This window comes from Ictalurus punctatus, chromosome 11, assembly GCF_001660625.3.
Source record: "Ictalurus punctatus breed USDA103 chromosome 11, Coco_2.0, whole genome shotgun sequence".
Lineage (NCBI taxonomy): Eukaryota > Metazoa > Chordata > Actinopteri > Siluriformes > Ictaluridae > Ictalurus > Ictalurus punctatus.
Genome location: NC_030426.2, coordinates 14,531,010 through 14,548,698, shown reverse-complemented (window position 1 = coordinate 14,548,698; position 17,689 = coordinate 14,531,010). Strand labels below are relative to the sequence as shown.

General features: G+C 39.6%; 1 protein-coding gene across 3 annotated transcripts in view; it reads left to right on the top strand.

The window, feature by feature from the left end:
- Window positions 1-16,526, top strand: part of ryk (receptor like tyrosine kinase) — a 70,652-nt gene extending 54,126 nt beyond the window's left edge. For all 3 annotated transcript variants that reach the window (XM_017480130.3, XM_017480131.3, XM_017480128.3), the window contains 4 exons: window positions 1,218-1,327; window positions 1,630-1,789; window positions 7,333-7,469; window positions 15,155-16,526. In XM_017480130.3, coding sequence (XP_017335619.1) covers window positions 1,218-1,327; window positions 1,630-1,789; window positions 7,333-7,469; window positions 15,155-15,266 — 519 coding nt within the window. In that variant the 3' untranslated portion in view covers window positions 15,267-16,526. The remainder of the gene's footprint in view (window positions 1-1,217; window positions 1,328-1,629; window positions 1,790-7,332; window positions 7,470-15,154) is intronic.
- The last annotated feature ends 1,163 nt before the right edge of the window (window positions 16,527-17,689 follow it).

Below are 17,689 nucleotides of genomic sequence, written 5' to 3'. Positions count from 1 at the left end.
TTATGCAAGTTTGGTTAGTTTCGCTATAGATTAATAAGCAGTGATGTAGCCTTGTGCAAGTTATAGGAAACTTGCATAAAACCAGACAGAATAGAGGGGAGGTAGATTTGAGTCTTGCTTTGTTGAGACATAAGAGCCCTGACACACCAAACCAAGTATTTGACACTGAATTGTTGGTGACTGTCATCTGTAGTTTTACTGTGTGACCAACAGCATCGGCATCAGATGTTGGCGGTGATATTATTGGCCGTTTATCCTAGCAAATCAGTGAAGAAACAAAGCAAGTCTCCACTCATCTGCTGGTTATTGATCATCTTCTGCTCATATGGTGTAGCTGTATGTAGTTTTGCTTTGAAATGGTCACGCAAACAGTTTAAATTCCAAGCTGGCAATTTTCAGAGATCCAACGTACTGTGAAAATAGTAACTAAGTTAGTTTGTCTATTTTCTAAACAGCATAATACACACCCCTGTTGGTTGTATAGTGGTATAGGAGGCATTCTGTTTTAACATATTATTTAGTTCAAGCTACTGTGGACATGGAGAATTATTTCCTTTCGCACAATCACAGTCAAAATGGGAGTTAAATTCTGAGTTATTTCCTTTTCACACAGTCGCCCCCTGCCCCCCAGTATGCACTGGAAGGTTGGTAGGGATGGTCCCATCAGGATTTTTGCAGCCGATACTGGTTACCATTTTCCTCTCATCATGATCGGCCAATCCCGATCGTTCAAGCTTTATATAAGTGATCTGTACGCTTTCTGTTGAGTCACTGTTTAACACCCCCCCCCCCCCCCCCCCCCATAAAGTAATACCACAGATGTTGCCTTGATTAAATTATTTACTATAATGTTGTAGATTGTTGTTTTAATTGAGAATCAAATAAATAAGCTCAACAAATTTTAACACATTTTAATAGGCCTTTAAAAATACACTGCAAATTATTCATTGTTTCTTGAGACTAATAATTGAGGAATAATTCCACACTGGTGATGACAGGAGTGCAGCGCTAAAGTTTAACGCCGTCATGTGTTTAACGTCATCAAATTGCGAACGCTTCGTGAGATGGGCCAAATTTAGAGACTACCGATAGAGTCATAAAATGTAATTATCGATTGGAGCATCCCTAAAGCTAAAGATCATTAAAACTATATAATTTCTCAATCTTCCCCTCTTTCTTCTTCTCTTTATCTTCTTTCTCTCACTCCCTCTCTGTAGGCCATCTCCCAGCAGGATCTTGTTCACATGGCTATCCAAATTGCATGTGGTATGAGCTATCTGGCACGAAGAGAGGTCATCCACAAAGACCTGGCTGCCAGGAACTGTGTGTAAGTTAGCCATTTGACACAGAACTCCCCACACAGACACACACACACACACACACACACACACACACACACACAATTTTACTACGTACTTATTTCTTACCTGACTTGTGGTGTGTGGGCAGTCCTTTATAATCATGTCCAGCTGCAGGACCAGAGGCTTCATTAGTGGTCTGGCACATGCGGTTTGTTTGAACCTCCTCTGTGCTGAAGACTTCAGCCAAGCACATGGACTTTAATGGCCAATGGCTTGTGTAATTATTTGCATATGCATACTGACTGACTTTCCGCTGTGCTCCCTGTAGCATTGATGACAGCATGCAGGTGAAGATCACCGATAACGCGCTGGCTCGAGACCTTTTTCCCATGGACTACCACTGCCTGGGGGATAATGAGAACCGGCCCGTGCGCTGGATGGCCCTGGAGAGCCTGCTCAACAATGACTTCTCCAGTGCCAGTGATATTGTAAGAGGCTTAGTCTTTGAGTTTAGCTTTTAACTGTGCACCATTTCATTTATACACATCCATATACATTCAGCCATATCTCCCTGTAGTTCTCACCTGGTTTCCCACTGAAGCTAAGTAGGGTTGAACCTGGCCAGTACCTGGAGGGGAGACCTCCTGGAGAAAACGAAGGTTGCTGCTTGAAGTGGTATTTGTGAGGCCAGCAGGGGGCGTTCACCCTGTGGTTTGTGAGGGTCCTTATGCCCTCGTATAGTGACGGGGACACTATATTGTAAAAACAGCTCTGTCTTTCGATTGAGACCTTAAACTGAGGTTCTGATTCTCTGTGGCCATTAAAAATCCCAGGACACTTATCTTTGAGTTTAGATTTTAAATCTAGTGGACACCCCTACTCTTAGAAAAGAGTAGGGGTGACCACCAATGTCCTGGCAAAATTCCCCCATTGGCCCTTCTCTATTATGGCCCCCTAATAATCCCCATCTTTGGATTGGCTACATCACTCTCTCCTCTCCACTAATAGCTGGTATGGGGTGGGTGTTCTGGCGAACTATGGCTGCCGTTGCATCATCCATGCGGATGTTACATGCTAGTGGTGGTTAAGGAACCCTCCCAACACAGTGCGTTAAAGTGCAATAAAGTGCTTTGAGTGTCTAGAAAACCGCTATATAAATATAACTGTAACTAACATCCATGTTTGCTGAACCTCTCAATTCACCATACTTGCTCGATGTCCGTATTGTTCTTGACACCACTCTCAGGGTGGGATGATCAAGTTATTAACTGTTTTGTCTTATTTATACATGCTAGGTTGAGGGTGGTGTCTGTAATAAAATGTCTCCTCTATGATCAAACTCCCATATCCTGACGGCTACTAATTAACATGGCATTTAAATTATTTTCCTGCTTTTCATGTCTGACATATGCACGGCAATATGGTCACATTATATCATGAATTTATTTATGTTAACCTTCAATTATAATTTTGTGGCTTGCGTGAAAATACAAAGCGTGAGATGTTATACCAGTTGAAGCAGTCACCTCCGGGTGTGCCCTTTGGTTTACTTTCTTTTTTTTATGGATATTTATAACACCCTCCCTGTTATGGTTTGCACAACTTAAATGTAAAAGCTTTCCAAAGCATCAATTATCCTGTTATTACTGTAGAGTTTCAGAACTCTACTGTAAGATGTGCTTGATACAGATGAATAAAAATGCTTCAGAAAGGCTTTCAGTGAACAGGAGTAGCTTTTTTTCACCTCTCATCATTGTATCTCCAGCACTTCTTAAAACTGCAGTATATTATGCCTGTGAAAACCAGAAATATTAACAGCTAGACAAATAATCACTCATGGCAACTCTCTCTTTCTCCTTTTGTCTTCTCAGCTTAAGTTTGATATTACACGCAATATGGCTGACATTTGCATGTGAAGAGCATGTATTCTCTCCTGACTCACCTTTGGGGTGGGGAATTTGTTCATCTTGTTTAGATTGCTTTTGGTTTACATTGCCAAGCTGTTAACGTCATACTGACTTGTCTTCTACGTAACGTGAAGAAAACACCAGCGTAATCGGCACACAAAGGCTCATGGGCAGGTTGAGACATGGTCCAGCTTTGCTCCAGAGGCAGTAGATATTGCAGAGATTTTTAGCTCGTGTTTATAGACTCTCTTACTTTGTATATACAGGTGTGCCCTGAAATTCTGCAGTAGCCACTCTCACAATAGCTTCATCACAGCCCAGGACACATTCTTGTTCTGCTGCGAGAGAGGCACGACAATACTGTTAAGTGTACATTTGTGGGTGTGGAACCACATTCTGTTCCTGTTCATCGCATGGTAATTGCCATGCCAAAGGAAACAGGCTGTAGACCGTGAGTTAGACGGTACCACTGTCTGTCTCTCTTATAAAGCATTGCACACAGTGCCAGCTGACCTCTACAGCCCAAAGGAGATGGAGAACAATAGAGCCTAGCGCTAAGCGTTGGTCAGAGATGGTTAAGAAGCTCATTAGTTTGCAGTAGACTCTACGGGGAAAAATTCTTCAGGAATACAATAGAGACCGGTGATGTTGGGTGTGTATTTAAAAAAAAAGTATAGTAGATTTCCATTTGTTTATTTCAAATCCTGTCAATTGTGGTTGCCACCCATTTGGCTTTTTTTTTTTTCTTCTTTGTAGTGGTATGCCAAAAATATTTGGTGTAGTACAGAACATTTTTGTTTGTTTTTCCTGGGATCAGTAATCTCAAGTCCTTCATTAACAGAAGTCTTTCATTATAAGCAAACTGCTTCAGATTTCAGATTTGCACAAAGCTTACTCCTTGACAAAAGTACATTTTAAACACTTTTTAAAGTCAAGAGTTCAGTGCTCATCTGAGGGGTTTCTCAGTTTCCTCGTCTCTTTGCCAGCAGAGCAAAAATTAAACATGTAACAGCAATAACCTAGCATAGGAAAAAGTAAAACAGAAATTTAAGCACATTTTACTTCAGTAATGTGACCTATTTCCAAGTGAAAAAGCATATTTGCTTAGGAAGCATGCCAGAGGGGATGGGGGTTTATCCATTGGGATTTAACTGGCTTGTCAAAACAAAACATGTTCATATCTAGTCACACCTCCTGCTTTACTGTCTTACTCTCAGAAAAAAGGGTACAGATATGTGTTGAGCTTAGCTACCATTTCGGCACAGTGAGATGCGAGCCAACCACACTGTAGTGTTCATGCAGAAAGCTGGTGGCCTCTATATTACTGGTCTGGTGAGAATTCTAGACAATGAGAAAATGTTGAATCCTAGTTACTACATGCTGTTTCGATATTATTTTGGCAAGTTCACATGGGCCGAATGAAATGACACACTGGACCATATTTGGTAAGCGGTTGTTTGACACGTGCTCTAAACAGTCTAGCTACAACATTTCTAGAAAGAAAGGGGACTCATTTACTGTGTTTCCCGGAGAAGGCCGAGTTAAGTGTGGCTTGGCAAAGTGGATGTTAGACAGTGACCTGTCAGAGCCTTTGATCCACTGTGCTTGAAGGGGTAGATAGGGTCATTTTTCCAGACATACATTATGGACGCAGGCTGTGGTTAATTGTTCTAAAAAGCAGTAGTATGGTCAAATAGCTGATTTGCTTTGATTCAGACATGAGCTATGATAATAGATATGTAATTGAATAGCCCATCATTACAAAAGCCTCTCTTATTGGGGATTTGTCTGAAAGGGTAAGCTGGTCTTTGCACTGTAATGCAATTTAATGAGGCTGATCAACTGCAGGGTTTTAGAAGGCAGAGGTGGCCTTCATGTGTAAACTCAGATTTGTTTCTCTGAATGTACAGTGGTGCTTGAAAGTTTGTGAACCCTTTAGAAATTTCTATATTTGTGTAAATATGACCTAAAACAACATAAAATTTTCACACAAGTCCAAAAAGTAAATAAAGAGAACCTGGTTAAACAAATGAGACAAAAATATACTTGGTCATTTATTTATTGAGGAACATGATCCAATATTACATATCTGTGAGTGGTAAAACCTTTGTTTTCAGTATCTGCTGTGACCCTCTTGTGCAGCAATAACTGCATGAAACATTTCCAGTAACTTTTGCAGTCCTGCACATCGGCTTGGAGGAATTTTAGCCCATTCCTCAGTACAGAACAGCTTCGACTCTGGGATGTTGGTGGGTTTCATCACATGAACTGCTTGCTTCAGGTCCTTCCACAACATTTCTCTTTGATGAAGTTCAGGACAGGACTTTTGACTTGGCCATTCCAAAACATTAAATTTAATCTTCTTTAGCCATTCTTTGGTAGAATGACTTGTGTGTTAAGGGTCGCTGTCTTGCTACATGACCCACTTTCTCTTGAGATTCAGTTAACGGACAGATGTCCTGATATTTTCCTTTAGAGTTCGCTGGTATAATTCCAAATTAATTGTTCCATCAATGATGGCAAGTCATTCTGGCTCAGATGCAGCAAAATAGGCCCAAACCATGATACTACCACCAGCAGATGGGATAAGGTTCTTATGCTGGAGTGTAGTGTTTTCCTTTCTCAAGAACACTTCTCGTTTAAACCAAATATTCTATTTTGGACTAATCTGTTCTCAAAATATTTTTCCAACAGCCTCCTGGCTTGTCCACCTGATTTTTAGCAAACTGCAGACAGGCAGCATTTTCTATTTGGAGAGGTAACAGTGGTCTTAAATTTAACTCTGACTGTGGATTGGTGGAGTCTAAACTTTTTAGAGATGGTTTTGTAACTTTTTCCAGCCTCATGAGCATCAACAGCTCTTTTTCTAAGGTCATCAAAAATCTCATTTGTTCACACACTTCCACAGATGTGTTGTGAAGATCAGACTTTGATAGATCCCTGTTCTCTAAGTAAAACAGGGTGCTAATGGACACCTGATTGTTATCCCACTGATTGAAATCACCTTCAGATTAAACTGATAATCCTAGAGGTTCACATACTTTTTCCACTTACAGTTATGCAATATTGGATCACTTTCCCCAATAAATAAATGACCACGTATAATTATATATATATATATATATATATATATATATATATATATATATATATATATATATATATATATATATATATATATATATATATATATATAAATAATATATATATATATATATATATATATATATATATATATATATATATTATTTATATATATATATATATATATATATATATATATATATATATATATATATATATATATGAGAGAGAGAGAGATTGTGTGTGTATATATGTGTGTGTGTGTATTTTTATATATATATATATATATATATATGAGAGAGAGAGAGATTGTGTGTGTATATATGTGTGTGTGTATTTTTATATATATATATATATATATATATATATATATATATATATATATATATATATATATATATATATATATATATATATATATATATATAATTCTAAAGCACCACTGTAGGATAAAGGATTTGTTTTGCTGATGTGGACTTGTATAATATATTGTCACATCGTGAACTCTCACACTGTTCTGTTCTATTTCAATGGAGTTTGAACAGAGTTGAAATACAAATCCATTTCAGCAGAGTTGGAATACAAATCGGTCCCTGAACAATGTTTAACAGATCCAGATTTCCTTGAATTCTTTTTCTAGAATGCTTTGTTTCTAAAATGCAAACTAGTGCTGATTGTCGTACAGTGACCGAGAGTTGACTGCCCTTAGGTAGGGGAACATTTGTGTACATTATGGAGACATTTTACAGAAAAAACATGCCTAAAGGTGGACAGTGACCTCCAGGTATTAGCTCTACCAGTATCACGATTGATAGTCTGTCAGGTTGTTGTCATGGACTTTTACCTACTTTGTGCTGTATTGTTTGATTACATGTACAAAAGCAGCCAGAGGGTGTCATGTTCACCAGTCTGTTTACACTGACACTCTGTTTACCTAACAATGTCTGACTTAATGAACTTATCACTTAGGTGAAGAGAAGGTTTATATTTCCACCTCAGTCTGTTTCAATTACAACTTCGATGTGTCCACTCTTTTACAGTGGGCTTTTGGGGTGACTCTTTGGGAACTTATGACGCTGGGACAGACTCCTTATGTCGACATCGACCCATTTGAGATGGCTGCCTACTTGAAAGATGGCTACAGAATTGCACAGCCCATCAATTGCCCTGATGAGCTGTAAGTATAATTTAATCATTTATCACAACTCATTTCTAAAATCAACAAATGCCCACAACATATATACACATTTATATACACATATACACCCAGCTGCTGGTTTATTCTGTACACCAACCTTGTATATACAATCACTTGAAAGTTCATCAGATAGTTCTACCATATTGTTGTCTTTTATAGCTGAACAATTACTTATTGGAGCCCATCACATTGACACTGTGATGTGTGCATCAGGCTGTATCAGTGTATCAGTCTCAGCAGCATTGCTCAGAGAAACAGTTCAGTTCAGTTTTTATGGATTACTGCAGCAATTCTAGGAAGGTAGAAATCTACAGTCTCCAGGTGAGATCATCCACTGAACTAGAGTTAGACTTGGGCATAAACTGTTTTTGGGAATTGCAGTCTTTAAGGTATCCTCTTTAATTCCCCCTACAGGGGATTGTTGTGGATAAATATGACATGAAATAAACACGAGGGAGACCTAGTATGAGTAATATGTAAATTTATTGAAAATTCACAGGACTGGTTGGATTCACACTTTAAGATCTTTAAGAGTAACACACTATGGTTTATTAGTCACAGAGAAATATAAGAGCTGAGGAGGGCAGGCTGAGAAACACACACACTCTCGTACAGTCAAGGGCAGGCGTGCAGACATAACACACACAAAGGCCCCAACGCGCGCACACAACATTGAGATAACAACATGAGACTAAGGTCTCTCTATAATTATTTTCTCTCTCTCCCACTTACAATCCTAATGGTAGTCAGAAAGTCCTCTTTCAACACATCATGGTAAATTTGATAAGCCTTTTTTTAAACATCATGGTAACGTAGATGAGCTCTTTTTTAACCCTATTGGTATTGAAATCATAGTCTTTCTAAAATATATTGGTTATCTACTGTGTAAATACAGTAGATAATGCTGGCCCAAATTTAGCCTATTACCCAAAGACACTTAAAATTCAACATAGAAGCAAATACTCACATCTGTGAACCCAGTTGGAGATAGAAAAAAAAGACACCAACCGTGAGTGAGAAGAAGCAAGGGTCCAGATTTTATATCCACACCAGTGAGAACTCTCAGAAGTGATCTGACACCTGGAGCTCAAGCTCCAGTATTTATACTGTATTTACACAGTTGATAAACAATACTTATCTTAACTTTTAACTTAACTTATCTTTTTAATCTTTCATTAGACAACGGGGTTATACCAGAAGTTTGGAAATCAGCTTCTTTTTTTTTCTTTTCTTTTTTTTTTTTTTTTTTATTAAACCAGGGAAATCCCACTATATTAGATCATTACAGTCCAATCCCAAAGCCTCCTGTCCTATGTCCCTTTTAGAAAGAATTTTCAGTGAACAGTTGACATGTTATCAGTTTGCAAAAAAGTCTAAGGTCATATAAACATCATCACAACAGCTGTTTTGAAAGTCCTAAAACAATGTCACGGTACATTCTGCACTTCCCTGTTTGTCGATTTATCAAAGGCTTTCGACACAGTGGATCATGAAATATTGTTGCAGAGATTAAATAATGTTGGTCTATCAAATCATTTAAAAATTATTGAAGTAATCTCAACTTCTCTAATCAAAGGAATAACATCTCTTATAAAGGGGTCTTCCACTCTCATGTTTAGTTAATCTGTAAAAGAGTTCTAGTCTGTTGACTTTAAAAAAAATACAAACCCAATTGGCAAAGATTCATTCTTATCCCTTCCTGATTTCCTTTCTTAATATCCTTCTGGTGCATGAAATACAAAATCCTTTAGTCTAGGATTATTTGTGATGTACACTAACCTAACATGTTAATATCCCATCTGTGTTAACGAGTGATAATCCAAATAATACAGAACTAAAAAATAGAGTAAATGAGGTTGAGATCTAGGCATGTATTTACAGTTCTCTAGTCACTTTTATCCCACTAATTTTTATTCAAAACAACCTAGTGAATTTGGTTTTATGTGTACAACAATAGTGTTTAGTCTAAATGGTAGACATGCATGCACCCCTTTGTCCCTTATTAACTTATAACTGTACCACACTCAAAATATCACTCAGACCCTTCATACATGACATTTTAAATTTTGATCGCTTTATTTAAATATATCTAATTAGGAGTAATGTGAATATGTATTTAACTTAGTCTAAAATAAAATTTATCATCTATGAGCTTTGTTTCAATTTACCACCAATTTGTTTCCTTGGCTGAGCGCCCATTTGGGAAAAAGCATAAGATTCCTTCTATAAATGTATTCATTTCATTTAAACTGTATTTGACCATATTAAGGTAGTGTTAAATCTACTCATGTCACAAACCACATTTCCCATCCTGCACTGTGGTCCACAAACATGGCTGCCATGGACTGCAATTCCCAGATCACACACACCTGCATCCAGTTCACAGCTTGTTCACAGCTCAGTCACAGCTACCGTATAAAGATTTATCAATTCACTTCGCAGATTGTGCAGTATATGTTCCATTCCTCGAGTTTGTGACCACTGCTCCATATTATTTAAATATTGCAACTCGTATACTTTGTATGACACTTCCATAGCACACCGTATTTATATATATATATATATATATATATATATATATATATATATATATATATATATAGTGTGTGTGTGTGTGTGTATATGTGTGTATGTGTATATAAAAATTATATATATAAATTAGTTATGGTTATTCCAGCTCTTGTCAGTGAGTCAGTTCTTTTGACTTACCTACATTTTATACTGCTGTGAAGGTACAGTGCTCTCTAAAATCAAATGTTTAGGCTCAACATTATCTCAACAGGGGGGATGTGACATAGCCTGATACGGACCACATTGCACGTCTCACTTCGGTCCTTGTGATTTGGCCTCAGAGTTAGGCAGAGACTGTAACCTCGGGTCTGTTTTACTTTTCAGGGTTTTTTTTATTAATTTGTTAAGTACATCACTCACAAGGAACAGGTTCAAATGTCAGCTGATCAATTTTATCATTAGTCAGGCAAAGATGTCGATATGCCTGTGCAGAAGAACCAACGTGGAAAAAAAAAAATCTATCGCACGCGCTCTGTGTTTAGATGAACATCATCCTGGAATTTAACACACTTTCATTCAGTTTCCAAACAGGGAACCACACGGAATTCAAAATAAAATTAAAAGAATGTTTTGGCGCTACGGCTTTTGACCAGCTACAATCTATATATGGAATTGTATACAGTCAGGGGTATAATGACGGTATAGATTAGTCCATTATACAGTGAAGGTATGATTAGTCCTTCTGAACATCAACATCGGGTCGTAGAAAAAGAACAGGTATGCTGTTAGCCCTGCTGTAAAAATTACCCTACCCCCATATGCACTACTACTCGGCAGAACCCGTGCTCTCCGGAACTGGTGGTAGGGGAGTGTGCAAAGATTAATGCAGAGACTGAAGCTCAGGAGGTACACTTAACTGTGCTTCAAGGGCCTGCAGCGTATCCAAGTCAATTGTGCCCAGAGGCAAGGCGGGGTCGTCAAGGTCCTGACAGAGAGTGGCAAGCGTAGGCAGAAAATCTTCCTCCGATGGGGTCACAAATTCCTGCGGGCTGGTAGCTACGACACCCGTCACTTCTACTCGGGACGAGAGAACAAGGTTAATATCATAGTACGGAGGGGAGAGAAGCGGAGAGCCGGTTGGGCTAATGGCATCAGACTGAGACGGTCTATCTAGTTTTTCCACAGCCCGCCGCTTATTCTGGGCTCGAGTGCCGTAGGCAGGGCCCAGGGATGATGCATCCGAATCACTGTCACTATCGGTTAACACCTCCGCCTCAGTGGGCTGCCTTGTATTGACAAGGCCTGAGGTCGAAGGTTGTTCTTGCCGTAGCAGTCCCGTACTTGATCTGGAGCGGACGCCTTGGTTCAAGTGATACCAATGATCCCTCCCCTCAACTTTCACAGCCGTGGCTGTTGCAGCGACCACGGTGAAGGTACGAATGTGTACTTGGTCCCCGGGTGCCACTTGAGGTACATCCTCCCATACCTCGTTCCCTCCGTGGACTACCTCACTAACCTGTGAATACAAATGTCTATGGATTTGGGTGAGGGTTCGCACATACTTCGGCATTTCGTCCTCCAGTTGTGCCAGAGGCGGCCCTGTGTATGGCCCTCGGCTGAACACCATGGGCATTGGGCGCCCAGTAAGCATTTCATGAGGAGTCAAGTGCGTCATACGATTAGTCTGTGGACGCATCTTCATCAATGCCAGTGGTAAGGCCTGGATCCAGTTTTGGTGAGAGCTCTCGCATATTTTCGCCAGTTTACTTAGTAGGGTACCGTTCATACGTTCCACCATGCCCTGGGATTGAGGATGATATACACAACCTAGCTTATGATCTATCCCCAAGGCAGATGCAATATTATTGATGACGTTATTCAGGAAGTGGGTGGTGTTGTCCGAACTCCAGAAAATCAGATGTACCGAATCAGGGAATGACCTCGCGACATAAAAATTTAGCCGCGGACTCTGCGTCCTTCTCGGAAGTCACAGTCGCCTCCACCCACCTGCTGAAGCGGTCTACTATCACTAAAATGTAGCGCTTCCCTTCTGTCCTGTTGTCTGCTCCCATGTCTACATGATCCATCATTATATGCCGGAAAGGTCCCGTCAGCGGGGGAATATGTCCTAAGGGGGCGGTAAGGTTCTTTCGCACATTGTAGTTGATGCACACATCACATGTGTTCAACGCTTGGTCCACCATACTGGCCAGGTAAGGGGACCACCATTCCTGATGGATTTTCCGGATAATTTCAGCCTTATTGGCGTGATCCAAGCCATGGGCTTCTTTCATCAAGAGTGGGAGGTGGCAGGCTGGGGCTATACACAACCCTTCTACGCTGCGCCATAACCCAGTACCCGCCTCTTTTTGCGCCCCCCGTTTTATCCATGCCAATATTTCGCCCACTCCTGCGGAGTTTTGCATCCTCACTACATGGGCCCCATTGTCTTCCTGTGGATGCCGCAGCTGTCTCTCCACAGTCTGAGTTGCGGCCATCATCTGTGTAGGCCCTGCGGCAGCTTTCGCAAAAAATTATATTTTCATTTTGGGGCCTTTAACTAAACAACACATTCATAATTTATGGAATATAAATGAAAGGTCCAAATGGACTGACTCACTCATTTCTCAACAATGGCCTGAAAATGCACACTTTTCCCCCACCTTCAGTCTTCCTTTTCCCCTGGATCACACAATCTGGGAATATGTTATATATTACAGGTCTAGAAGTTCTTATTTAAACAATGGGCAGTCTGGCAGATGTCTAAAATATTTACAATGTTCTTGAATGCTCCCCATTTTTTAAAACAATCATACAGCAGTTATTGATACCAAATTAATTATAATACACACAGTCACACCCGACTCACAGAAAGTCTGTACCGGATTCAAAACATTTGAAAAATGCAAAAATATCTCACAATGTTCTGTGTTACCCAGCTCAATCTGAAGAGCACACACACACAATATTGTTTTTCCTTTTTTTTTTTCTTTCTTCCCCACAGACTGCAGGCCTGCCTGCGCAGATAAGAACAGACAGGAACACACACATACACTCCTTTTTATCAGCAACGCCTGCAAGCTCACATACACATATATTCACACACTATTACACATATTTATTTTATTACATACACACAATTGAGGTTTCAGAGTATAAGGCACCTTCACACCAGCTCCGTATGTATGAAGCTTACAGTCATATAAATTAAATGCAACTTTCTCCGAAACTAATTTTCAAAGCTTATCAAACACACATATCTCCTTATGTATGGAGCTCATGTTCAGAGCACTAATGAATACATTTTTCCCTGTCTCCAAAACTAAGTTTCAGAGCTTATCGCACATGCATGCACGCTTTCACACCACACTCATATTATAAGCACACACATTTGTTATTACACATTCATACACCGGGCACGCTGGGTCCGTTCCCTAAGTTGCGTGACCCGGACCTGGGCCCAGGATTTATACCCCTCTCTATCCAGACCTGGACTCAATCCAGCGGTATTAGGGGTCCCCCACCAATGCAGCCGCCACCTCTAGTGGCCGGTATCTGAGGTTTGAGGCCTCAACTCCACCTGCTTCCTATCCAGTCCTGGAATCTTTCACCAGCGTTATTGCAGGACTTTCACTCACACAACACATACAATTTTATTAAACAGTCTTAATAACCTTATACATAGCCCTTATACAATTACAATCGGTTCACACTTCTCTTACCTCTTCTCACTCACCCAAGGTTCTTTTGGAGATCAACTTTAGTCTTTCTTCCCACCCCGGGGCTTCCCACTGTTAACAACAGATCACTAAACCATAACTTTGAAATAACAGGCGTCTGCAATGCCTTCTTTCTACACGGCCTATCTGTTGCTTACAGAGTGAAGTCCCATGGGAGAGATTACAGACATGTAGATCTTAACCCAGTCCCATCTGGGGTGCCAAATGCTGGCCCAAATTTAGCCTATTACCCAAAGACACTTAAAATTCAACATAGAAGCAAATACTCGCATCTGTGAACCCAGTTGGAGATAGAAAAAAAGACACCAGCCGTGAGTGAGAAGAAGCAAGGGTCCAGATTTTATTTCCACCTCACAAGATCCACACCAATGAGAACTCTCAGAAGTGATCTGACACCTGGAGCTCAAGCTCCAGTATTTATACTGTATTTACACAGTAGATAACCAATATATTTATTGCTCAGAGAAACAGTTCAGTTTTTAGATTACTGCAGCAGTTCTAGGAAGGTAGAAATCTACAGTCTCCAGGTGAGATCATCCACTGAACTAGAGTTAGACTTGGGCATAAACTGTTTTTGGGAATTGCAGTCTTTAAGGTATCCTCTTGAATTTCCCCTACAGGGGATCAATAAAGGTACATTTTCTCTTATGTGGGACCATCCATGGTGGCAGGCGGTGAGTCATAAAGGCAAAAGCAGATAATCAGGAGCAGAAGTATGTGTATACAATTTTCAATCTCCATCAACTCAAGCTTTACCTGATACACTCATATCAGGCAGAGTGTGGGCCAGTGCCAAATATCATGGTCAGTTGTAGTCCTTTTTCCATAAATAAGCTGGATCTGCAGTCAGTTACTGTATACCTATTAAGTGTATATATTTATATACACTTGATTTTTATTAGGAATCAATGGCAGCTGTTGGTACAGGATGGTTGGAGTTCAAATCACTACTACTGATCTGAGAGAAGCAAATGGTTCACACAGCATGGCTTATAAAAAGAAAAAATTAGAATAATAAAAGTTCCCATCAGAAATGTTACACTTTCGCTAGCCATCAATACATGGCAGCTTCTTATCTGTATCCTGCAAGCTACCAAGAATCCAGAGACACTCTGTTTGAGCTGCTGCCGTTAGCCGTTTTTAACCTAAACAAGGCTGGCTTTGTCTGAACACAGCCTAGCGGAGGGCAGGAAATGCTAATCAGTGTTGGATCGAGGTTTAGCAGGTTGACTTTGGAAAGAATAAGTAACGAGTTCCTTTTTATAATGCATGTATATAGCAAGGTCTGGGAAGAATAAACAAGATGAAAAAGATTTGACACCAGTTGATTTCCCACCCCCTAATGATCTTATGAGGAGATTTGTTTGCTCTCTGAATCTGAGTGGTTTGATGTTTTTGTATGTGAACTTTCAGGTTTGCTGTAATGGCGTGTTGCTGGGCACTGGATCCAGAAGAGAGGCCGAAGTTCCAGCAGCTTGTCCAGTGCCTCACAGAGTTCCATGCAGCTTTGGGGGCCTATGTTTAAACTCCAGCCTCAGGTTTTGTTCTGGGCCCCTGGTCATTGACCAGCACTATCCCACAACAGGAAAAACAGCACCTGACAGACATAAAACATGTTTCTCTTGTCAGTGATTTATATTTTTATATATATATATATATATATATATATATATATATATATATATATATATATATATATATATATATATATATATATATATATATGCAGTCACTGAGACTTTAAGACTCTTCTCTTTTTATGCTTTTTGGAGAAGTCACCCTTTTCTCCCTTCATGGAATAGTAGATCTCCATGCGTTTTCACTGTTGAAGGGCATCACCTACGGCCTCGCCACAATGCACACTCTTAAGAATGCTGGTGTGTTCAAAGGAAGCTATTGTTCTTCTCAGCAAAGAACCCTTTCCAGACAGACACTTGAGTTCAACTGCTGAGTATTCTCATAAAGCTTATTTTACGTTGGATACGGTCTGATTTTTCAGACATTCCTTGCTTGGATTAAGATTTATGTTCTTTTTGATTCTTCATCGAGAGGAACAATCTCCCTTATGTTGAATCTAAAACTGCTATGAAGTGGAAATGGGTTTTTTCTAGTGTGTGTTTGTGCAGAACAGAATATGTGCACAGAATATGTCAGTCCTCCTGTTGGTACTTGTACATTTGCCAAAATATGTTTTTTCCATTTGTTCAGCTTAAATGAGCTCAAGTATAGTTCTGCCACTGGTTATCAGGAGGACATCAGCTTACTGCCTCAAGTATTTAATTTTCTTCAAGGCAGTGGATATGCAGAACTGTACTAGTATTTACTTTAAACCAGTGTTAAACTGGCTTGTGGTACATATTACAGCACCAAGATATCTATTTCATCCAAAAGATTGATATTGCAAGGTTTTGAATTATGGTTGGTAAGGAGAAAATAATAATTACAATAATAGTAAAATTTATTACAGGGTTGTTACTTATTCCTAAGGTTTTTAATGTTTGTTCTGTGTCAGAACAAAGTCCTCCTTTTGTGTTGTTTTTTTTGTTTTGTTTTTGTTTTTTAACAAATGCATAAAGACACACCAATCACTGTGAATAATCAAAGTGTATGGCCTATGAAAAAGAAGAAAAAAAAACGGTTTCTAGCGGTGTTTCTTTTTCCCTAACATTTATAGACTCTTGATGTTGACAGCTGCATGTTGATTTGAAAAGGTATTATGTAAACTGTTTCCTGAACTCATACCTACCAATTAAAAAAGAACCCAAAATAAAATGGGTTCCCAATGTTTAATTGCTATTTATTGCACACCCCCCCCTGCTTTTTCATTGACAAGATCATGCGTTTGTGTGTTTTTATAGACCAGGTTATGACCTCAGTAATAAATGTAAGGGATGGATAAATTCTACCATAGTTACACAAAATGTCTTGAGAAAGAGGATGATCGAAATGGAAATCCTTAATCAGCTACTGTGTGAAGACCTTTTAAACCGTAAAATGGTGAAAGCACACTCAAGATTCACTCAAGATTCTAGGATACTGAATAGGTACATCCTGTTTCTGCTGAATGTCACAAATTACATGTGATGGATACCAGGCACTGCTAATCTCTTGGACAGTTCCAGCCATAGGTTGAAGCATGATAGAGGTAGCATCATGCTTTGGGGCTGGTTTTCAGTAGTAGGGCTCGGGAGGCTTCCTGGAGGAAAAATTACCAGTTGAATCGTTGAGGAAATCCAGCTGAAGAATGCTCCCCAGAGTCGAGTGAAACCCCCAGACAGGACAGCGCAGGAGCTACTTCAGGACAAGATTCTCAATGTACTTGGTTGTCCGATCCAAAGCACAAACTTGAATCTAATGAAACATCTTTGGAGAGAACCGAAGATAGTGATACATTGACACTCCATTCCATCCCACTGCTTGAGAAAAGCATAACATTACAGTTTGTTAAGCTGAACAAGATGCACCAGTGCTAAACCATTCAGAGCTTGAAAGGTTACAGATAAGGCTTTGTAGTATGTGTTGGATCAGATTTTTGATAGAAATAAAACACAAGGGCAATACAATATGGAGAATGAGAATTTAGTGACAATAAAGGAAAGAACAGAGTCACGTTCTCTTCCTTATAGGCAATGTCTCTTAAAAGTTAATTATAGCAAGGCCTAGGGCCTGACCAAAAAGAGGAAGTGCAACACACAGCACACACACCCAAGAGCATGAACTCACTCACACACAGACCCAGAGTAATCAGAATAACAACGTAATGGCTAATGATCATTTTACTAAATCATACTGTACATATGCTAAATGACAATGCAGAAAAATCATACACTTACCCATGATAAAGGAGAAAAAGCACACAGGTGATGAATGTCCTCACTCAAAATCAGCTCAGACATGCCATAAAAAGCAGAAGTTGGTTTTAAAAAACAAAGCACCTAAAAGTGCAAA